We start from the raw sequence: 24,938 nt of genomic DNA on the forward strand, positions 1-24,938 counted from the left end.
TATTAGTTCATGTTTTTCTTTTATTAAAAATAATTTACATTTTACCTCACTGACACATTGAAAATTCTGACAGAGACATAATTACTTTTGAATTGTATTAAAATTCATAAAATTCTGACACAATATATCTTGAGAGACTGGATTCAACAGTAGCAAGGATCTCTCAAGTCTTTTCAACGCGGGTTATGTTGAAGTAAATGAGTCATATCAGAGGCAGTTTACTTTACACTTACAATTTCTAGTAAATCCTGTACAGTGTACAAAGTTCATATGGTAATTTTTCTTCGGGAATATCAAGCCTAGAAGTAGGATGGCAAGGCTGCTGTTTGGGCATGCTTTAGGGAGCATATCTGAATTACACTGTAACATTTGATCATATTTTCATTTCTGTTCTATAGTCCTACAGAGGAAACGCATTTTCCGATGCTTCTCCTTGGAGAATGCTCTACCAGCCTTGCCAACCTGATGCATGGTGTACAATTTGAAGTGTTCTTGTTGACGTAATGAATTCTAGCCCTAATGAAAATTCAGATTTGACAACACTGGACGTTAAAACACACAAAAGCCGAGTCAAACACTTGACATTTCAACGCGATGATTTTGGAGTAGCACGAGAAAATCTATCCTAATGACAAAACAAAGGCTAAAAATACATCAAAAGTCGAAGCTAATGAAGCTTAAAAATGAGTTTGTAGATCGGGTTATAGACTGTTTTTAAATTATTCTCTCTGAAGACAAAGAATCCACAAATTGTGCGTGAGGGAAGAAAGTGTATCACTGTCATGATATTATGAAATCGTTGACTTACAAAAATATCTGATTTGTCTGATTTCTGCTGGCAAAAATAAAGGCTGAAAGAGTATGCTGACATACAGACTGTACTATCATCATGACAATTCAAGGTGTGTAAAATGTCAGGTTTGTGATAAATATACTCAAGGTAAACAGCTGATTTCAATTCTGCAACACTCTGCTTCAACCTGTTCACCCCCAATTACCTGTAAACAGTTCCATAATCACCATTGACAACAATGGGGGTGGACTAAACCATGATGGTGAAAAGGTTAAAGCCAACCGTTGTCATTTCAAAATTGCATACTAAACAGTTTTATAAACAATACACAGCATTAATAGTTTCCTTTTGGAACTCTGGAATAGCAACTAAACAAGTCATCTTTGTTCAAAAACTGTTAAAATTATCTTGTAGCACTTTCACAGTTTCATGAAAGATTTTTCTTTTATATTAAATAATTGCCATTTATAAAACAATGGACACCTTACTTACTTAAACTGTGAAATATTTGTTTCTGAGAAAAAGAAATAAAAATATCATTGAGAATTTAACTTAATAGTGCAGGGTGAGTCTAAACTGGTTTACCTTCAGTATTCACATGACAGCCAATCTTGAATATCATCATGAAAGGAATTTACAATGTATTCAAAACCTGTTCAATTCTAGAATGAGTGTCTGTCCATATGGCAGGTACAATATGATGTTTTATACCAACTTTAATACAACATATTTGTCTTTCAGTCGAGGAAATTTCAAAATTCCTCCTGAATTGAATCTCAATAAGTGAATGAACTATAACAATTTTACTAAAAATGAGATGAATGGATACATTCTATACAATTATTTATTGGTAAATTGTTGATTTCCGATTACACTGTTTTTCAGTTTTGTGTAACTTGGTGTTTGGCCAGCCAAGGGAGCATAGTAACATGGTGTTTTCACTACAGGTATTGTACAAATTCAGTCTAGAAGGATTTTATTTGCCACATGCCTACCTCTAATAAATCAAGCAGTTTACCAAAAACCATCATTGCTGCCCACATTGCAACTACTTTAAGTTGAAATCATTACACGCATTTAGTGTTGAGTTCAGAGTTTCTAATCACTAATGAACTGAAGCAAACATTGCCTTTAATGCAGTTACTAAGCTTTGTGTGTGGATGTATGCTGCTGAAATGAAATAAAACCCAGCCAACATATATCTGAAACTCAGTCTACAAATACTCTACCACTATCTGTAAATTTCAATTATCTGATTATCTATAAAATGATAACATGTACAATTTGATAAACTCAATGAGAAATTACATATCAACTTATTAGAAAATTCTCCATATCTATATTGAAATTATCATTTGGCATGCATGATTTTTAAATGAACCTTCAATATCTTGAAATGTCATTAGTCGACAAGTCTCTCTGTTCATCTTTTTTTATCCTACAATCTTTTAGTTCTAAAACCTTACATTTTCATGATTCTTTGAAGTTTTTCTCCTTGATGTCAAACACTCAAAAACGGAACCCTTGTGGCAATTAAAGTCAATAGTACGTCACATTTTTACATTTCTATAGAGCACACAAAAGGAAATAGATATGATTCATCTTGGCTGTACAATCAAGATATCTTTTCCTCGAGTAGATTGAAAGATTCTGTCGTGTGCGGGCGCTCCGGTGCACTGCAATCTACGACCCTTTACTACGACTGAAGGCTCACTGAACTTGACTGCAGCAAACTCAAACGAAAAAAGTACTGCCCACAACTGGCATTACAGACTTCTCAAATTTGTAAATCATGGTAGTGTAATTTGAATATTCATCACCTGGGCTATTTACGTACGTAATGACCATAATGAGTGAGCGGTGTGGGCGGTCTTGTTACCCTACATACTGTTGATTAACTCGTTCCTGTAATATGATTGGTTCCGACAAAATTTTGTTGGAGAACAGGATTTCAACAGTGTGCCTTCAGCCGCAGTAAAGGGTCGTAGGTCCCAGTGAGCCGGAGCGCCTGCACACGACTGAATCTTTCACTCTATTCCTCCTGTTGCAGCCATGGAACAATACAGAAACTTAAATTGTGAAAATGGAAAGAGTCTATAATGAGAATACATGTATTTACAATTATATCCATAATAATCAAATAAACAGCAGGCCAATAGTCTGTGGTAGAATTGTGGTGCAACAGTGCCTACATTATAATGCATATCATTTTTTAAATTCATTTTTCATATAATTAAACTGTAGAGAATTTGTGGAAAATTACTAGTACAACCAGAATCCCGCACACAACTTTAAAAAGCTGCATGCCTGAGTAATACAGTAACTGTCTTGATAATTATGTCTCCCATGCTGATCTTAGAAAACAGAAATTCTGAAATTATTTCTACCTTTCCATGAGGCAGGTTACTGTAAAATTTCACCTGCCTGACTAAACATTTACCAACCTGAGAAAAGCGGACAGGCAGTTAATTCCTACTCTGTTGTATGTACATATTCAAAAACTTGATAAAGCAATTCATTCTATATGGTCAGATACTGTTAAAGCTACAGGTTTCTGATCTAATTCAAACATTATTAAAGGGACGCGGTCGTCCTGTCTCTGGCTATGCATATGGGACTCATACAGCGGGTCTATTACTATGCACAACATATCCCGGCATCCCTTGTGCATATCACAAATTTCAAAATGGCAGCTGTACCGAGACTAGTGACCGTGGTCGAAGCAGCTTCACATGAACAACGGAACGCAACCAAAGTTTATTTGGCAAAGTCTTGCAGTGATTGGAAAGCTACAAAACAGGTGAACATTGAACATGGTTCAAATGTATTATTCTCAATTTGCTTCATATTCGTTAAATGTTTTTTGCCAATTTCTGGGAAGAGGCAATGTTTATCAACAAGAAAATTGCGGAGTCGCAGACGGGACAACCCTTCCCTTTAATGTTTAGCCTGAAATCAAATTCCAAAGCACATGAGAGTGTGCAGTCCACTTGCAGGTACTGTTTTTGTAGATGCTCACTTATGCATCTGTTTATTTTTTCAGCAGGCAATAAAAATCATGAAAAAATACCGGCAAAAATTTACGAAATCAATTCAATATTTGATTTGCACTTACTATTATCCCCAGTAACCCCCAAAATAAAGGTTATTTTGACTTCACTATGTACCAAATCACAAAAAAGACAAACAATGAAAAGAGTAAAAGGTAGAGAATGTATCTGTTGTGTCCGGCAGCTGCCATTCTTTTGAGTCGTCCCATGGTTGATGCCAACAATCCCTGTGATTTATCAAAATCATCATCCTGCAAAGAGAAAACGGGTACAAGAGTTACAAAATCAAAAAAGATCCAAAAGCAAGCTAGTGTGGTTCAGCAAAGCAATTCAGGAACATAGGCGCTTGTCACATTGGTGGGATAGCTGAGTCCGGGGCAGAAACCTGCTAGGCAAAGCCAAAGGCTGGTAGTAATTTAGGAGATCCTGACTCCATAGTCTGTGTTTGTCTTATATCAAGGCCACTGTCATATTTGACCCTTTGACCTTTATCTATACAGCCAGCAAAATCTCTCAACATTGGAGATTTTCGTCAACACAGTTTATTCCAGGGCAGCAATGTTACGTGCACCTGTGGTCAGGTACATGCTTGTCCTATATTATAATCCGTGTATAAATGCTCGGAATTCAAATGAGCTCCAATCTCACTATTCATTGGTGAAAATGAAAAAGTGAATAAAGGAAAACATCATACTAATGAAAGTACTGGTATGTAAGGTCACATTAGAATCAAGGAAGTGGCCAAAGGAAATTTTACAATGTGATGACAGCTTTACTATCATATTGTTTGTTTGTTTGTTCAATTATGTCATCTCAATAAACCCCTACTATCAAGATCAGCATCAATTTCTCATGTCTGACGATCGTCACTTGTGTATATGTTGATTAATGTCAAAATATGCAATCAAAATTTACATCGTAAATTTTAATGAACCTGAGTATTGTAAATAGAGATAGGGACATTAAAATATTTGTGGTTGAACTCACCATTTCTCCAAGCATTTTATTCTGTGCTCTGACTTCATTGCCGATATCAATGGTAAGCTGCAAGACAAACATAAATGGTCATTTCTGTGTTCACAAACATGTAGTTTTAGGGTGATTATCTTTACCAAATTTTGAGAATTCATCCTTGAGAAATTACTGAAGACATGTTGCAAAATGTTGTACGGTCGCTTTTCAGCTTAACAACTTTAATATGGAAAAAAGTACACTGCAGACAATTTTCTTACAAAGCAAGACAATTTTTTTCAGATTTTCACAGCATTTTAAACAAAAACTGTAGGAAATGAAAAATTATGTTGAGTTGGTCCAAAATTATCATAATAATTACAAAAAATTCATAAAATCAATAAAATATTGAACTAAAATTTTGAAGGGAAAACTTACAGCACTCAATGGGTTAATAACTTCAGCACTCTTATGTTCAAATTGCCTTTTCACTCAATTTTTGCTATCGCTTTATTCAAAAACCCTGTTAAAGTTGCAGTTACTGAGGTTTGAAACTTCAGTGTGTAGGTGCACAGTTTATTTAAAGGGTCATTATTTGTAACTTTTGACCATTTTTTACTTCGGAAATTTCATATTGGAGGCTCATATTTGTTGCAAAATGTTGTTTTACGAAGAAACAAACATGATTAGTGATGTTATAGCCACATAAAACTGCTAATTTTTGTTCAAACGTGTTGCCCTTGCGAGCTCGCTTGTTGACGTCTGGCATGCTGGGAAGAACGCAGATATGGTAACGCCGCGATCACGCGAGATGTACAAATTTACGTTTATTGCGTGATCAAAACAACATTGCGTCGTGGATTGCCAGACATCTGGCTGCGCAACGTACTCGGACAATGGACTACGACGTAAGTACCGGGCATAAGTAATGAATATTTATTTTGAAATTGCTGTAAATGGCTCGCGCAGGTGTAGAAGAATGCCTACGTTGCAATCCGCGTGTCAACAGAGTTTGTATTTCTGTCCGGACAAAAATTGAAATTTTCGTTGTAAAATCACATGTTAATTAGTTGTAGGGCACGTAATGTTTCCGAATAATATGCGATTCTCTGTTATTTGACAGGCTATTCAACATGAGCCAGTGATCATTTCAATCAAAACTAACGGAAAAATTGCCAGAAGATACAGCTAATGGAACTTTAACTTCATATAATTTCGTTTGCTAGATCACTGAATACTTACTTCTTTGAGTTTTGACACTTTGGCATGAAGACCATCCTCTAAATGTTCATTTTCTTCTTCTAGCATTTCATTACTCTGATACATGCCATGGTTCTGATCTGTAGATAAAAACAAATAAGAGGTCATTAACCCAATGGATAAGTCATACCGTATTTATCCACATAAGGACCCTGGGTCACAGACATGTAATTTTCCTCAGAACTTTGCGCTTACCTGAACCCTACCCCAACAGGTTCAAATATGATAGGTTTCATTGTCATAAAAAAGACGGCAGAAATAGTGCAACATACTGCACTGATATATGCTACATTGTTCAAAATTTGTTGTCAGATTTGTCTGATATTAAACACATGAAGAGGTGTCTTTTAAGAGCCACAAAATCAAAATATACACAACAAAAAATGTAGAATGAATGAGACTAACACACAATTTTTTGTATTTCCTATCCAAAAAAAACACTAAAAAATTAGGGTTGGTGATTGCACGAACAACACCTCGATTTAACTTTCAGTGATGGATAATTGTCGGTGGTCGCTGGCCCATGCATGGATGCCAGGTGCATTACTGTACCGAGTGTACATAAAACTTACGGTAATATCTGGAAGATGATATGACATCCACCTCTTTCAGACTTTTAGGAATGTTTTGCTATAAGCCAACCCTCTAACAGCCCAGTATTCACCAAAAGGCTTTCCTGCCTTACAATGTGCATTGCTACATGCCTTCAAAAGCCTGAACAAAACAGTGAATGCATTGTGTCGAGAAATTTGAGCTACATCAAGCTTCAACTGTTGAGAGGAGAAAGACATGGCAACAATCACATACAGACTCAGAATTGTATGTCTCATTCATTTTATCATTTCCCCATCTTTCTGCTAATTTCAAAAAGAATTCCTTTAATTTTTCATTCTAGGACATGCAATTTCATCCCAGAAACAGTTTGTATCCATTACAGCACTTATGGATTGTAGGTTGTTTTGACAAGTGCACACTTCATTTCATTACGGTGCATATGCAAAATTCATATGGATTAAAAATCTACTTTCTTTGTGAACAGTCAATTCCAGAAAAACTCCACTAAATATCGTAAGATAAACAGAGCACAACTCTCTTCAATCTTTCTTTTCTGATATAATACAATCATAACTTTGATATAAATATATTAATTAAGCAATAATGTACCTCCTCCCAGCCTGTAATGGAAAAAAGCAAACTTTATGTTGAATAATGTATTAGGTGAAGCTGAGTACATTATGGAGCACAAAGTTTGCTTGAGTCCATTATAGTTCTGGAGGGGGGGGGGGTACATTGTTGCTATTATTTTATAGTTATGGCAATGCCAGTAAATTTGTTGATGTATAAAACATCATCAACTCAAGCAAACTTTGCACTCCATAATGTACTCGGCTCCGCCTCATACATTATGTTGTGCAAAGTTTGCTTTCTTCCATTATGGGCCAGGGAGGGGGTGCATTATAGCTTCAACATTAGACTCAGAACAAAAGAAGCAGAATTGTTCTCCTCCTCCACTCATTATGCCCCATCCTTTACTACTGAATCAAAGGTTTGGAAGACTCCCTAGGAAGACTGACTGGAATAGTTGGGAATAACGCTTATATGTAGCTTAACCAAACGTTGTCAGATTTCTGGAGTTGGAATACAAACTTGTTGTTTAAAATGTTAAAGGGATGACTCTATGGACACTTTTAGCAATCTAGCAATTCTTGTCAGTTTACCCTTTCACCACCATGGTTTGTCCCAAATCCATTGTTTTCTATGGTAAAGTTGGACCTGTATACAGGGAACTGGGGGTGAAAGGGTTAAACTGCATTCACAGCTTGAATCATGGATGAATGATGACAATGTTTATATTTATCATCCATGCACTGTAGCTGCAGACTTGTAGCTCTACGGTGAGGCAGTCTGTGATTTTGGGTTTTGCGACCTCACTCACCAGAAGCGCTACAATGCTGAAGGCCCTATAGTTTGGAAAATAAGTTCAACATCAGTGGGGTGCACCCATTTGTACAATATGCAAATACTTGACCTGTTCAATGCAAAGTGTACACACATGTAATGCTGCATTTTGTCGATGATCTTTGTCCAGTGCGATTGCTGTGTCCAAGGCCAGTTTTAATGCCCAAAATGATAAGGTTAGTGTAGACAATTCTGAAGTGTTCTTTTTTGATGGATAGGTGCAATGATAAACAGTAAAACAAATATATTTGGTACCTTGACTGCACTACACTGATATTGTGCTTATTTACCTAACTAAAGAGCCTTTGGCATTGTAGCTCTCTACTGGTGAGCGTTAAACCTAACATCATAAACTGCCTAACCGTAGAGCTACAAGTTTGCAGCTAACCCATGCTCATATATCTCTATCTTGGTGACGTTCACAATAAAATATCAGCTGTGATATTTTCTATTAACCATTTTCAAGGACAGCCTCTCCCACATAGGTGATGGCTTATTGTAAAAGCAAAGATTTGGCACCTGGCAACGCGCAGAAATTTGAACTTTGTTTTACCCATGTGTGCATGTGTGGGGAGACTGTTTTATACTGGGAATATGTTCACCACAGTGAGGCAATTGGGTGTTTCCATGCATGATGTACGGTAATCTACTTGAGGGCAGACTTCCTGTAATCCTGAATAATCAATATAATAATGTTGTAGTCTGAAATCACTGTAATCTTCAGAGTTTCCAAGGAGAAAGCATGTCAAACGTAACCCCGAGAGATTTAGAATGTAGAACTAGAGTTTTAGTTTTAGGGTTTGCTTTAATTTCGTAATGTAGTATATCCTACTACTTAAAAATAGGGAGAAGGTTTAGGAGGCGGCGCTTTCCAGTATGAAAAGTGAAACTACATAGCTATCCATGTTATCTACATTATGACTGGTACGAAGGAATGAGCGATGCAGAAGCTGACCACTACATACTGCACAAAATCGGAGAACAAGGACGACGGGGAAATGAAATGTTTAAGTTATGTTCTTGTCGTGTTGTTGTTGTTGTGTACATGTATCAAATAGATGGTCAGTTTGTCGGTATATATTTTAGCAATAATGTTGAGGAACAATATTACACCCAGGAAAACGCGCAGAAATATTACAACAAACAATTCAACATCGAAGGGATTCGGTTACGTGACACCGTTACGCGACCAATGGTATAAAGCCACGCGGCCATAAGTACGCGACACGACTGTTCCGAACTCAAACTTGCAGAGGAATGGAAACCCTGGAAACAGGGAAGCTGCACTCTGGCCATATGTTTTAGGATGAAACTGTTTTGTGACCGTTTTTATCGTAGTCATATCGGCTATATTGGCCAAATATGATATGTTCAATACTCACATCCTGCTGTCCGCCTCATTTCTTATGATTTGGGGTTGTCGTGTCGGCGATTCGCCTGGCACTTTCACATGTACAAACAATCTGTTTCCCACCTCCACACGGAAGTTACGTCACTGAGGAATACCCGGAGCTGAGTTGGCAGGATGACGTCATGCATCCTCTAGCAACACTCTATGAAAGAAAAATAGGTCTTTATGATACAAATATTAGAATGTAATGTGTTTCGTGGGACATGTAATGTTCTAATGTGTTTTCTATATTTGATCGTATCATTACCCGAAGAGCAACCTATGCAATGTAAACAATGTGCAACCAAAAAATAATGTTAGGAAAGAGCCTAAAGGATTGACATTTGCGCAGGCGCATTTATGTTAATTTTGTGGCGGACATTTCAAGTTTCCCGCAATTTCGCCGTTGTGGATTTTCGGGAATATCCGCAAACAACAAGATTTTTTCGGACACCGGTCGGCGTCCAGGTCACATGAAAATATTATAATAATACTCAGCATGTTGCGTCAAGATGAATGGTTTCAAAAGTCCTCGACCAACGCCGCAATTCTTTCATGAACCCGCTCCGTTTTCTCACAAAAAGGTAAGTCCTTCATGTTTATAATGTGTTGTTGGGTCGGTCGTCCGTCAAGCCAAAACCATCAAGGTACAGAATGTCGTTCACTCAGAGGGGGCGTTTATCGTGAAAAATTCGAATTCAAAGAGGTGGGTCCGGAAACAAAATCCTACGAGCGTAGAAGTTTGTTTCATGTTATAGGGCTTAAAAATGTCGAGAGACGTGACAGACGACAACGATACAAGTGCAGCTTCTGTGGTGCGTTGCTCACATTGACATGTATCGTTTGTTTATATCAGCGTTTTGCGTGTGGTCGAGACGCAACACTGATATGGTCGCTTGAATGGATGGCCCTTTTCCAAAAAGTCGTATAACCATATTATTTGATTTGTTTTTGCATCGGAAAGCACTAACATAACATTTTTGTAAATTTAAGAATTTTAAAAAAGGAAATCATTGATGCATAGAGGCCTGTGGACATGTCTCATCATGTTGATGCCCTGTCTCATTGTAAGACCGCTTGTAAGCCCTTGTAAACAACTATAAACAGGATTAATCCGAGACACCAATAAAAGAAGACTGAAAAACCACTTAGGCAGTGTTTGAACAGGACTTATCCAAGACGATAATAAAGGTGTAGGACTACTGGCAATAATATACCCTCTTTTCACACTTAAATCATAAAAGTAGTTCTACCCATATGCCCAGGTCAGGTGTTTAAATTAAAAGAATCATCAACCTGTTTTGTTTTGTCGATTTGCTCGACAAATTTTTTCATATGTTAATGGAGCAATACACAAGTGCAAACATGGTTGTTTTTCATATTGTAAATACATTATTTCTCAGACGGGTCTGGTCCAAGATCACATAAGAGTCAATCTTGACTAATATACATGATCAGTCACTGCTCAACTCTAAGCATCGGTTATCTTAGGACCGTGAAATAATACAACAGATAACATGGATGATTGGGTATATGTCTGATGCACATTACAGTTTAAATAACATGGATGTATCTGACATACCTAGACCCTAATTTCCTTTCCATGAAGTTCTGCAATCAAATTCTGCACATGACATACTTTGAACAGAATTAGACATGGCTTCTGCAAGAATTGATCTATTTTTAGGGGTTACACTAAGTTTTAAAGTAGAGGGCCCAAAAGACAAAATGGCTTTCTAACAGGTAACTAAACATTTTAGCTATCAAAGGGTATAATATTTCTACAAAAGTAGCCAGCAAAATCGTCACTGTAACAAGTCAATTTCGCTGCCCACTGCCTCTTTATGAAACCCTCCGGCATAATATGTAGACAGTATGGCCAATAAAAGTAACTGAATTTTTAGGTTGAATCTGCAGCAACAGGTGCTGAGGTTATTCTCAGTGGACCCCTTGTTGTTAATGAGCAGGATTCATGCATGCATGATATACGGTAGATCTTTTGTCCTCTTAAGAGTTATCAGGTGTGAAAAAGTCAGTAAAATTTGAAAACATCTTGAGGGACATAACCTAATTCCTGCAGTCACTTTCCTCCGGACCAATTATCAGATACAGGCTATAACATTACTTTCAAGTGTGACTGTACTAAATGCAGTGTGGTTTTTATTCAGAGATGACTGTCTCTTATTGGTCTGCGGCTGTTGAAACTTCAGTTATCAGTTTGCTGTGCATGAACCAACCGCTGTTACAAAATACTGAGGTCACATGATACATTTCCTTAGTCTTATTATAGTCTTTCAGACACTGATGTGAAGGGCAACTTATGCAACCAACACCAATCATTTGTTTGAATCAGAGAGAGTACAGATGAACCAAAATTGAAAAAGGGCCTTATCATTACTTAAAGGGAAACCTAAGTCCAGCGACTTTGACACTTTATCTCTTCCAAAATCACCCTAGAGTAAAATGCAGCTCAAATTTGCAACATAATTGCACGCGCTGACGACTACGGCGCGACGAAAAGAGAAGTTCAAGTAGACGACATTTATGGAAATGAGTCCGGAATTCCATGGGCGCGAAAGGGCTCATGGGAGAAGCGTGCGTGACGTCATCGGCGATACAGACGATTGTAGCTTGCAGCTGGAGGAGTACTGTGAACAGTTCAGCGCGTTCGTAAGACGACTATGGAGAGTTCGGACAGAGATATTTCTGACATCGAGTATTACTTTTCCCTGACTGAAATCAAACCATACTAATTTGAACATGTCCAAGATATGTAATAATTAGAAAGCATCTCAAAACATCGTTCATATCTTGGTTGCTTGCGTTTTGTGTACGATTCAGCGGAGGGAGTCACTGTGCTTGTACAGACCCCGAACTGGATTTGAGAGACTGAGTGACCCTGCGATCCTTCAACGCTACGTTTCTAAAACAGAGTTTTCTGTATCAGTCGCTTAAAATTAATTTTGGTTCGTGAATGATATGGAATGATTGACTGATTGTATGTGTTACCGTGTAAGTCGAGCTTGGCCAGATCTTTAAGGTTGCGAAATCTCCGATATGTATCAGAAAATATTTATTCGCGATTTGACAAATCTGTTATAGTGTCGTCTGTTTTTCGAAGCTGGTGTCGAACTTAGGAAGTCGGACTTACTCAGATCTACAAAGTGATGAAATCGCCGATATAATGAATATTTGCCCGCTATTTAAAAATAGTATCGTCTTAAAGCTTGTTGTAAGGAATGTGTTTCATACCGGGGTTTCATACAAGACCAGCCCAAACTCCCGATGATTTCCAATATGTCTTCTGTTCAAGTCCCGATCGCCAAGTAAAAATGTTTACATGTAAAGAATGTAATTTGTGCAAGGGCCTCCCGAGTCCCGATGATATCCGATCAGCCCTCTCGACGAAGTCCCGTGTGGACATTTTACCCTTTTCCTGCCAGACAGTAATAACTGTATCACTTCCCCATCAGCCAAGTCAGTAAAAAGCGGTATTGAGCCAAAACATGACGGATTTTCACCCACTTGGCTTGGTATGTAATGGCATCTTTTGTCAAAAAAAAATCAAGTTTACAGTATTATGTTTTCAACAGTCTTCAAATGTACAGTATTATGTTAAAATACATCATATGGAATACGTTGTGTTTTATTAATTTTAACCATCTTGACCTGGTGGTGAAATATGGACTTGGCAGGAAAAGGGTTAATGAAAAAAAATGCTTTACATGTAAAAAATGTATTTCGTGCATTAATAAATCTAACAATGTAAAACATACAGTATTCTTGACTACCGGCCATGGATGCTATTTTTGAACTAAGAGTCGGACAGAGGTAGTCGGGTGGTCAGATCTGTAATAGGTGGTGAAATCGCTGATATACATCGGATATTTACCCACGATTTGACAAAGTATTGTCTAGTATCAGAGTTAAAGTCCTAAGTCGCCGATATTTATCGGATAAATATCCGTGATTTCGTAGACCCGGCATGCCAACACCACACAGTGCAAGTAAATCTAGGATCGTCTGGTATCGATATTAGCCTAGGAATTCCGGCGCAATTGATATTTATCGGGAAGATATAATAATATTTATCTGGTTAAAACCGGCGATAGTAGGCTGACTCAGTATGTCAAGATACGAACCGCATTGTGCAGCATAGCCTTGTATCGGTATCAGAATCCCGAAATCCCTTATAAAACAATCATCCTGAAATAATTAGAACATAACGTTGTATCTTTTACAGATTTTTAAACTCGCCCGACTTTCTTTAGCCACTGTCTTGGAAAAAGCTGTTCTGTGGGAAGACGGTAAAAGCTGACTCCGTTTGTTCTTCCCTGAGTGATTTTTGCACTCAACTGAACAACAGTTTACTATTTTTTATGCTACCGAGCATTGAAGAGTCGTAACGTGCAGAACTGCACTCCTGCAGTCATAGACTCCAATGCTTTGGTAGGCTGTCATCACACACGTTCGTGTATCGCCGATGACGTCACGCACGCTCCTCCCATGAGCCCTTTCGCGCCCATGGGATTCAGAGCTCATTTCTATAAATGTCGTCTACTTCAATGTCTCTTTTCGTCGCTCCGTAGTCGTCGGCGCGTGCAATTATGTTGCAAATTTGAGCTGCATTTTATTCAAGGGTGATTTTGGAAGAGATAAACGGTCAATGTCGCTGGACTTAGGTTTCCCTTTAAGAAGCATAATTTAAATGTTAAATTTTAATTTCTTGTAGTATTAAAATCCTGCATGCAGTACAGATTTTGACTGAATTATTATCAACTTTAGAAGTTCAAGACTTCCCAAAGTGTTAATTTTTATTATCGAAACAACTGACATTTTCAAGTCCAGATGTTTTTCCCACTCCTTATTAATCTAATATTATGTAGAAAGTTAAGTTCCTCGCATCATAGAGCACTTTTGTGAAGCTATGAAAATATTAGTTATGATGACCATTTATAAAGTAAAACTAAACAGATTTTCTTGCAATGCAAGATGTATTGCAAACTGTCACAGATTTCAAGAAATAATGGAGGCATGAACAAGAAATACGTTGAGTTTAGAGTTTGCTTGAAATCTGTTTTTTCATAGAAAGGTCCTGTAACATTCATTTTCTCTGCCTCTCCAAATACAAGAATGCCTTTCATTCATTCATAATGACGTGTGTGGTTGAACAGCTTTCAACTCAATTCATTGGTCATTCACATCCACAAGAGAGCATTTTAAAAGAGCTCATAGAGTCACTGAAGTAATATCCTGAAGACTCAGAAAGAAACAAAGGTGTTTCTGTTAGTCAGTCATTGTAATTGCAAAGTGTGCAGTGTAGCTTCCAGTGTTTTGATTGTGAGGTGGAAATGTACCTTTGATAATCCAATGAGATGTATGGGGATTTTTTAGACACACACTCATGGAATCTTTTGAGTAAAACGGAATGAAAACTCCGATCAGGTTAACAACATGAGCAAAATAGTAAGACCATGACATGATTTGATGAACTATGTACCCTACACAGTCTGTGTGTTTAAGGTAAGGTTGATTAAAACCAGTGAGGCACAACATATCCCGTATGTTGCATTTCAACAAAGGTTTAAGCATTTGAAGGCCCTCTGAAATCATGCAGTAGATGCTGATAGAGAATTTTTACTGATTAAACCCACTACAAAGTAAATACCTAGAAGGCAAAAGTATCTGAATACCACTTCTTACTGACTTAGCAGCTGATGGGAAAGTGTTTGGCCTGGCAGGAAAAAGGGGTACTACACTTGAAGTGATGTGGTGTATGTATCAATATTATAAAATTGTCAGGCAACTTTATTGGGCAATTTTTTTAATAACTTTCTTCCCATTCGCTACAAAACTTAATCCTTTTCCTGCCAAGTCCATATTTCACCATCAGGTCAAGATGGTTACACTTAATGAAACACAACATATTCCATATTGTGTATTTTAACATAATACATTTGAAGGCTGTTGAAAACATAAATACTGTAAACTTGATATTTTTGGACTAAAGATGCTATAACATACCAAGCCAAGCAGGTGAAAATATGTCATGTTTTGGCTCAATACCGCTTTTTACTGACTTTGCTGATGGGGAAGTAATAGACTTAATACTGTTTGGCAGGAGAAGGGTTAAAGGAGACAAATGCTATACTTTTGTCTCTTGTTTAATAAAGACAAATTTTCCAATGTCAAAGATTAATTTTACAAGTCATCAGCAGACAGTATAAGGTTACAGCCCACACACTGTATACTTGTGGGAAGCAGCATTTTGAAGTTGTTGTGCATGATTCATAGATATGTGGTTTTTTTTTTACTTACATATACAGGATTTGGATACTCCGAGAGACACCATACCACCAAGACCACCCGTGAAGAGTGCTCCACCAATCAGCAGGCTCTTTCCACATGTTGTTAAAGAACAGCAAAGGGCACAAGCTGTCTCATTCAGATCATCAGAAAGTTGTATCCTTTGTACAAGTAGTGATATGAGTTGATATCATCTGCCGCCAAAAAACTGCTGTTACACATTTCTTCAACTGCTATTTTTGTGTTTAATAGCCTAAAATCACGTGTAATCAAAATTCAGCTGAATTGTGATATGTATCTATTTTTGCCTATGCCAAGATAAAAGCATGAGCTGACTTGCACAATTTAAGTCATGTCCCTTTCCCATGGGTAGAGAATCTTCTAGACTTTGCTACATGTTGATGAATTATATTTTTTGGGTATTTTGGATTTCCCATTTTGAATTATATGGAAAATCATCCATGATTATGAGAGGAGATTGCAAATTTGTAACATTTCCAAATTATGATATAGCCAATCATATCATCTGGTACAGCAAAAACTATTCGAGAGAAATTGACATGTGAAGTGTTCAATAGAGGTGACTTCCTCAGGTAGTCATTATGTGCCTCCCAAACTAAAGACATTATCTCTTTTGTTCCCCGTTGGGAATTAGTTGTAAGCTACCATGAACTTACCAAGCAATATCTACACCTATCTAGTTAAAACTGAATATTAATTGCCCAGACACCAGTTACTCTTATATCCCAAGTCCTTTTTAGTAGTGACCCAATAATACTATAAAATGCTATCAAACACAGTAAACAGTGCAGGAGGCAACTTCTTTGTTTTACTATGTCAAGCATACCAACTGGGCAACCCATGACATGTTGCAACCAAGTCAGACTTGGTTACTTATAGTAGACTGTCATTTGGAGAAAGAGGATTAATTATTTATAGATACTTAGTTGTAATTGTAATGAGTTCCATGACTTGCTATTCAGGCCCTATTCAACAAGCTTACTTATTACAGCACATACCTTTTTCTTTAACATTGCCGTTAGCTTACATGAACAGTCCTCACTATGATGAAGGTAGAAAGGATCTCTACTTTGATCAGTGTTTTGCAATTGAAAGTAAACTTGGAGTTGGCTCGTTTGGAGAGGTTAGTGCATCTACGGCTGATGCTAGTATCGATAGATTTATATATTTACTGATGGAATATTTTAACTGCAAAAGAATGTCTGAAACTTTCTTTGTTAGATAGTTCTTTTTTTCTGAAGTGAGAAAACCATGATGACTTTGTGCTTTACACATATTTACCACATTCTTTAACATGCAGTTTTCTACTCCTATCAGCAATAAATATTTTATGCAATTTTTGCTAACTTCTGCACCAATGCTGTATAGCTAATATATACAGAAATTTGCCAGTAACATGTCAAAGTAGATTATGATAGGTTCATAACTGTGATAAGGCCGAACAAAAAAAATTGTGCTGTCCCGATAACGCGACCTGCCCTATTTTTTACCTGCCAACCCTATACTTTTCAGAGCGTGAACGAGGATGTCTTTTATGTTTTTTTCCTTTATATGTATGATACATTTTTCTGGAAATGTGGCCAGTGTTTGATCACCCTGAACCCCTGAAAAATGCATTTTTAAGAATAAAGATATTTTGGAAAAAAAATCCCTGCCAACCTACCTACCTACCCTATTTTTGAAAACCATGTTATCAGATCAGCACAATTTTTTTTTTTTTTTCCTAAAGGTAAATGAGACAATCTTAAATAAGGTTGTTGCTGACATCATTCAAAAGAAAATTTGCAGTACCATAACTGTGATTTGTAACTAAACAATGTGTATAAGAGCATTTCGTAAAATGAATGATCCAGACAAGTCTTGGTGACGCTAAGTATCATGTGCAACAGGAAAGGAGTGAATAATTGCAATGAGGAAAGACATGAATGGTAAATGACTTGGAGAAACTAACTAGGTCATGTTAGGATAGAGCTAGCTCTGTGAAAATGGATCTGTGTGAACACACACCTTCACCACATAGCACATACAATGTAAAGTGTCCCTTCTAAGCCAAATTGACACGCCATTAATTCAAAATGCTCTTTCACTCAGAACAGTTACCCTATACCTATACTTGTACTTGGTCGATGCTAGGAAATTTACAGTAATTCTTAGGGTGACTCAAAAAGTTAGAAAAGGCGCTGGCCAGACAGTGCCACACCAATTGGTGGTAGTTCTGTTGGATAAAATGTGCTATAATGTTTTGACTGTAAAACATTTTTTATGAAACTGTTGATATCATACACTACATGTAGGTATTCAAGGTGTACAGCAAGGAAGATGGTAAATTTTATGCAATAAAAAGATCACGAGACAGATTCAGGGGAGAATCTGACAGGTATGTAAGCTTTAAATGCTTTACAGGTTATCTTACAGTACTTGCCAGTCTGGTATTGTAAGTCATGGGTGCAAATAGCAGTCTTGGGTTGGTGCCATTGCGTTCCTGATTATTCTAAAATAGGAAATATTATCTTTTCATTTGAAAACAGCTGCCATAATCTTTCTTGTTATTGAACATTATTTGGGAATAAACAAATTAATTTTTTTTTTCCATTCAAATTTTGGATGTTACCGTAGTACAGTGCAGCAGGGACCATTGAACTTATAATAAAACTAAATTGTTTTTCTTTTCCACCTTGTCTCCTGTACCTTCTATCTTTTGTACAGTGTTGTTCTGGTAATACCCTGAATTCTTCTAGATTACAATCAGTGTTTTTGTTAAGGCCGGCACCCTGGTAAATGTTACCGGGGTTCCCCAGTCATTTTACCGGGGTTCCCCTTGGTATATCAATGCAATCAGATTAGGAGACAGCAGCAATATTACCAGGGTTCCCAAATCATTTACCGATATTCCCAAACCTTAGCAAAAACACTGACAATTCTCTCGTATTCACAGCTGTAATCATACACTGGATCATTATTGTACTGCCTGCACTGTGCATTGATGCATCAATGAAGTGTAATGTGAAAATTGAATCTGTCCATCCACATGTACGGTATCAATTGACCATTTTCTTAACCATCATATGTTCTGAGTTGCATAACGGTATTTCCGTGCATGAACTGATAAATCCAATAGTTTGATTAAATACAACCCAACGTATTCACTGAATTGTGTGCTGATATATCTTTTGGATATATTTTCAAGCAAAAAATTGGTGTTTTTCCCACAACAGATTGTTGAATTTTAATACAACATACATTTACTATACCACCACATATTCTGGGATGTCATGAAAATTGCCTAATGTCTTGGCTTTAATTAATGCTTTCTTCATGTAAGCCTTTCAAATTGATCACAAATATCATGGCAAAGTATATGACAGATAGTAATAAATACTAGCAGGGGATGTTTCTCCATTCTATTGCCTTCTGAACAAAATGCTTTCAATGTTTGCAATGGACATTTCCAAACGCTTGAATTGTAAGCATTGTTTGCCAGTAAATGTAAATTCTTTTGATGAATCGTGACTTTCAATATACATGTATCTGACAACGCAGGAAAAGAAAGCTTGAAGAAGTAAGGAAACATGAAGACCTGCCCAAGCATGCTAACTGTGTACAGTTTTACAAGGCCTGGGAAGAAAAAGGTCACTTGTACATACAAACAGAATTGTGTGATCAAAGGTAGGTGAACTGTTGCAATGGTTACTGTAAACAAAGGCACAATAAAATGAAACATTTCTACCATGTTCATTTGCATAAAATGCAAACAACCTGTAACATTTGGTGAATGCTTCCAACAGTTGAATATTTGAATAACTAGAAGTCTAGAATTTATCATTTTAATTGAGAATAGTGTATGAATTAGATTTATGGAAATTGATTTATTTATTTATTGATTTGATAAAAGGCATCATGCTTTTCATAAACAAGCAGACACTCAGTTTTCCCTGAAAAATAAAATTATGGAATTGAAGTGATTGAAGCTTAATCTGAATACACATTAGGGGCTGTGGACAATTAAAACATGCACACAGTAAACAATACTACAAACAAAACAAAACTGTAAGTGCGTTTATCCTCAACCCCCTCCCCTAAATGAAAGTTTGGAAGTGCGAAAATCCAACCAAGCCTCATTCTGTATCTGCATCCAACAATCGGTGATTACGTCGCTATGAAATCACGCATATTAGGCCCTCTAAAATCAATCTCTGTTCAGTGCCAGCTCAACAATGACGCAACCAACAGAATGAAATGAAACAGTGTATCCAAAATGATTGTTATTTTACTCATGCACTGATTCACATGTATGTCAAAAGAATGCTGGGTGTAGCGCTGGTGCCATACTTGCCTGGTACATGAATGTAGCGCGATATTTTGCAATACAGAAAAAAGTGTAGCGAGATGTTGCAATAGGAAAACATGTAGTGTGATTTTTGCGCACAGTACTCAAAATACAGCCAAACCCCCTTCCCCCTATACACAGAATTTGCATTTACCATGCATGTGTTTTAATTATCCACGGCCCCTTAAAGAAAACATTTGCAAAGCACTGACTGTGTTTTATTTAGATTTCTAATCCATGTCAAAGTTAGAGAAATTTTTTTAAATCAACTAAAAAATGAAAATTTAGGTCAATAAAGCTTTCATTACCATACAGAAAAAGTCAGTACATGAAATCAAAATTATCAAGAATGAGCTACATCCATGTATCTGCACAAAAAATGTTAAATATCTCTGCCGCTGTACTTTGCATCGCATTTTGGTGAAAAAATGACCAGATTTCAGGATGCTCTACCAATTTCCTTGCGTAATTTCATAGAAAAAAACACAACGCAAGGTAAATGCCAGCGAAGGAGAAATCTTACAAATTTCAATTAATGTGAGATAAATGTACTAAATAAATAACACAAAAACAAAAGTGATTCATTCACTATCCGTATCTTACCTGTAAGCACTTATTTTGATAATTTATGTTCCTCTCTTTTTTCTCATCTTCAATTTTTTTTCCCCTCAGTCTGCAGCAATTTGCAGAGACCAACCATGACATCCCGGAAAAGACCATATGGAACATATTGATTGATCTATTAGAGGTGGGTTGTCATCTTGTTGGAGTATGAATCAAGCAGAGTCACACAGACGTGATCTGCCATTGATGTCAGTGTAACCTTTCCAAAGGCAGTGACAACAATGCCAGGGTTCATTGGCCATACCAAGAACTTATGGTTTCAAGCATGAGATTTCATTTGACATTCAGATTCCTAGAAGGGAACTGTACATGTTGAGCAACTTTTGGCATATCATATCAATACTGCTATCATTGTCTCTTAAACTGTCACAATACATTATGATATTTTCACAAGGAACATCACTCTTTTAACGAAAAACAAAAAAATTACTTTTCCTAAATTTACCATAATTGTCAAATCTCCATCCACTTTTAAGTAAGATTTAAAGTTCTCCTCAATCACATTGCGTTGTATCTGCATATTACTTGGAGCAGCATCTGGTGGTGAAAGCCAAAGTCCTCTGTCCCTGGTTCTTGTATTGGTTCATGTTGACATTGACTATTTACATGGTGTTTCATCATCTACAGCTCTCCCTTGAAAGTTTAATCAAGTTAATTGTTTTGAGTTTAACCTGATAAACAACCCGTGACTCTGAGGGAAATTATTTGGATGGTTTTATCAAAGGAGGAATGAGAATAATATTATATCTGTCATTTGGTGTGTTAATACCTACAGTAGTGTGTGATTTATCATACAATTCTCATTGAAATGGTCATTTTGACTCTCATACTCTGTACATATGCAACTTTCTTAATTATAAACAATGTATTTATTCCAAAATACTTTGTACTTATAGCTGCAAGTCAAAACAGTTTGAAATTCTCAAGTTAAAGGGAATAATACCAACATCACGATTTATTAGTTTTCAATGCTATCCCCTGTACAATGAGCACCATGCACACTGGTCCTGTGGTCCTGATGGTTCAGTACAATCTCTGATGTGATTTTTTGAATGCATTTTTTGAATGCAATGGCAAAAACCAGACAGATCCGTTTTACAGTCAGATAATCCTGTAAAATTGCCATATTTCACAAGGAATACATAAAACTTGCTTTGTTGTGGAAAGATGGTCTATGCAGTGACTTTGCCTATATGCTTTGCCCCTATGCCTTGCTCCTCCCAGGAAATAATACTGTCACTGTTTGTCTTTTTATGTCCTCTACAGGGTGTAAAGCATCTTCATGATCATAATTTGATCCATATGGACATCAAACCTGCCAATGTTTTCATCTCCATTGATGGAGTCTATAAGCTGGGAGATTTCGGTCTGGTGCTAGATATTGAAATGGTATGTAGGATTGGTTGATGATATAGCCACCTTAAACCCTTGCCCTACCAAGGTCATATTCCACCTAAAGGTCAGGCTGTTCAAAACCAGTAAAGTGTAACATGTTCCATATGATGCATTTTAACAAAAAACTTGTACATTTGAAGACCCTTGCATACCTAGGTTCTGTGAACATGGTTTTCATTGACTAAAACCTGCGGTGACATACCATATCAAGTTCGTGAAAATACATGTAGGTATGGCCCAATACTCCTGTTGACTAACTGGTCAGTTATAGAAGTGTCAGGCTTTGCAGGATAAGGATTAATACTAAGGAAATTCTGAAATACTATTTTAAAATTTTGAAATTGAACAGACAGTACACACACATGTATTACATGCAGATTACAATCATCAGCAGACTTAGAAAAACACCGCAAAGAATGTTTGTGTTGTTCTCAATTCAGAACTCCAGCTCCTGAACAATTTTTACTCAACACATTGAATTCAGTGGAATTTTTTGAATCAATGAACAGGATTTTCAATGGTAGTTTAATTATACATGTTTTATTCCATACTGAATCCAGGGAGATTTGTCCGAGGCCCAGGAGGGAGATCCCAAGTATCTGGCCCCGGAGTTACTCCGTGGAAAATTTGGAAAACCTGCTGATGTTTTCAGGTGAGTTTATCAATGGTGAGGATCTGTTTTGCTGCATGTCTATTGACACTCACCATGACTAGCTCTGCTTAGGTTTGGGAAAGTGATTTGGAAACTACACAAAAATTATCTGCTGTGTACAGTTTCTCAGTTCCAAGTTGACAAAATAAAGACTTGGACACTACAGCAGTTGCACATGACTGCTGTCATAAAAAAACTTTCCCAGTTGTATTCTACAGCAAATGACTAAAGTATGATTATTTTGTATTGCAGTCTTGGCATTTCTGTTTTAGAATTGGCCTGTGATCTTGAACTTCCCAAAGGAGGGGATCCATGGCACCAGTTACGAAACGGAAATATACCCTCACAATTTACACATGGTAAGTCTTACAGCGTGAATTTGCTAACAATAGCATTCCTATTATCAGGTGCACTTTTACAGATTTTCTGTCTATAGACAATTTTACAATGATGTCTGTAAACAATTTCATATATTTTCTGTCTGTAGACAATTACTGACATGTCTAGTAGCAAATCACAGGATTTGATGAAAACTTTCACATCTTCATAATCGCTGCATCAGTGTCCTAGTAACAGCTGAGTTTTCTTTCATTTCTTTTCTTCAACAAAACACCTGACCTTTTCGTCTTTGCGCACACAAAATCAGCTATTTCAGCAATATATTGTAATAATTTTACCTGCTAGGTTAGGCTCTACACAGGTGTCTTGCCGTTGAGTCAAAGTACCAGTTTAGACATATCCCATATTAAAGTCATTACATTCTCTCCAACAATCAATTGTACCATTTCAACTTATTGATATACTTTTAATCAATCACTGTAAAGGTATCAACCCATTGAGTGCCATAATTTTTCCTTCCAAAATTTTAGTGCAACATTCTGGAAATTTTTATGAATTTTTTCTGTATATATTTTATAGTTTTGGAATGATTTGACATGATTTGCAGTTTTTTATCATAGTGAAAAACATTGTTTGGTTTTTATTTTACAAAGGTGACAGAAATTGACCTCGGCACTCAAAGGGTTAATGATAGTTTGAAACAGATATTCATGACTTCTTCAAACAAATTTTTTCCAGGTCTTCAAACTAATATACACCAGGTAACTCTTTGAAGTAATATGTTGCTTACTCATAGCCTTTGTATGACATCTAATTATCTATTTGCCTAAAGTAAACATATTTAAGTCTTCCATTTTCCATCATCTTGTACAGTCGTTGCCCTTTATGCACTGACCCAGTTCTCACCGCTTCACCCCTCATTCTCATGCTTTCAGATCTGTCAGATGATCTTTGCAATGTCATTTACACAATGATGGAACCTGACCACAACCACAGGCTTAGCCTGGATCAGGTCCTTGCCATGCCGGTCGTCAAGCGGCAGAGGAGGCGGCGGAGGAGGGAGCTGAGGCTGCACAAAATGTGGAGCAAGTTACTAGCCGTGTACCATCTACTGTACACCCTGTTGCACACTGCCTGGCTTACAATGGCGTACCCTGTCAAGATGGTGCGGAAGAAACGGAGGGGCAAGTCGGAGCTCCCCGATATCACGCCAAGGAGTCAGAGGAGACACCCGTCTGAGTGGGACAATAGCTTTTCAGATGGTGAGTTTACTGCACCTTGTGATTTTTGTAACAGCTCATACCAATCAGGACCAACACATGAGGACATGCCTTTGTGTTTGATTTGACCATAATTAACTCTTCATTCTATTTTCCATATCAAGGCTTATGTTCAGATGCGGTGATGCTGAAAAATTGAATAAATACAGATTCAGACGGCATCCAAGCTGTTGCAATTCTTTAAAGTAAATATTTCCCTTCCCTTTCAGATGATTGCTTTTCTGATGAAGTGAGTCTTACAAACAATTCCATTGGTATACCCATCATGAACAGTTCAACATCCAGTGAAGATGACTCGATGAAATTCAGAATGACCAATCCCTCGCCAAGGTTAGTACTCTAAACCTTTGTGTAGCAAATAATGACCAATTTACATAACAATGTATAATTTACATTTTCTTTTGTTGTGAAAATGTGTTCTATTGTATGGTTATTAACATGTGAATATGCTTAAAAAAACAGAGGGTGATCCTCCGGTCAAGACTCCCTTATGGAGAATTTTGCTTTCTACTTCAGATGGTATTGCCATATTTCAGTGAAATGTGTCACTGGGATAAATTTCACAAAATACTTCCAAGAAAACAAACTGAT

General features: G+C 37.0%; 2 protein-coding genes across 2 annotated transcripts in view; one reads left to right on the forward strand and one right to left on the reverse strand.

Moving 5' to 3' along the window:
* LOC139140925 (BET1 homolog) lies at positions 1 to 9,525 on the reverse strand. The gene is made up of 4 exons (XM_070710416.1): positions 9,396 to 9,525; positions 6,037 to 6,134; positions 4,831 to 4,887; positions 1 to 4,094 (listed from the first exon to the last, which is right to left on the reverse strand). Exons 1-4 carry the CDS (start codon positions 9,412 to 9,414, stop codon positions 3,939 to 3,941), a joined length of 330 nt encoding a protein of 109 aa, XP_070566517.1. The 5' UTR covers positions 9,415 to 9,525; the 3' UTR covers positions 1 to 3,938.
* LOC139140923 (membrane-associated tyrosine- and threonine-specific cdc2-inhibitory kinase-like) overlaps positions 9,517 to 24,938 on the forward strand; it is a 22,932-nt gene continuing 7,510 nt past the window's right edge. Inside the window, exons 1-11 of the mRNA XM_070710414.1 lie at positions 9,517 to 9,987; positions 15,730 to 15,865; positions 16,753 to 16,853; positions 18,025 to 18,107; positions 19,271 to 19,396; positions 20,730 to 20,805; positions 21,948 to 22,070; positions 22,637 to 22,728; positions 22,981 to 23,087; positions 24,003 to 24,329; positions 24,557 to 24,677. Of these exons, the coding sequence (XP_070566515.1) occupies positions 9,916 to 9,987; positions 15,730 to 15,865; positions 16,753 to 16,853; positions 18,025 to 18,107; positions 19,271 to 19,396; positions 20,730 to 20,805; positions 21,948 to 22,070; positions 22,637 to 22,728; positions 22,981 to 23,087; positions 24,003 to 24,329; positions 24,557 to 24,677 (1,364 nt within the window). The 5' untranslated portion in view covers positions 9,517 to 9,915. The remainder of the gene's footprint in view (positions 9,988 to 15,729; positions 15,866 to 16,752; positions 16,854 to 18,024; positions 18,108 to 19,270; positions 19,397 to 20,729; positions 20,806 to 21,947; positions 22,071 to 22,636; positions 22,729 to 22,980; positions 23,088 to 24,002; positions 24,330 to 24,556; positions 24,678 to 24,938) is intronic.

The sequence above is a fragment of the Ptychodera flava genome, chromosome 9 (assembly GCF_041260155.1).
Source record: "Ptychodera flava strain L36383 chromosome 9, AS_Pfla_20210202, whole genome shotgun sequence".
NCBI classification, from domain to species: Eukaryota; Metazoa; Hemichordata; class Enteropneusta; family Ptychoderidae; genus Ptychodera; species Ptychodera flava.

Bases quoted from the DNA above. Each gene is read 5' to 3' on its own strand.
- LOC139140925 (XM_070710416.1), bottom strand. The intron at 4,888-6,036 runs GTAAGTATTCAG...TTTGTCTTGCAG, and splicing joins AAGTGTCAAAACTCAAAGAA to CTTACCATTGATATCGGCAA. The intron at 4,095-4,830 runs GTGAGTTCAACC...TTCTCTTTGCAG, and splicing joins ATAAAATGCTTGGAGAAATG to GATGATGATTTTGATAAATC.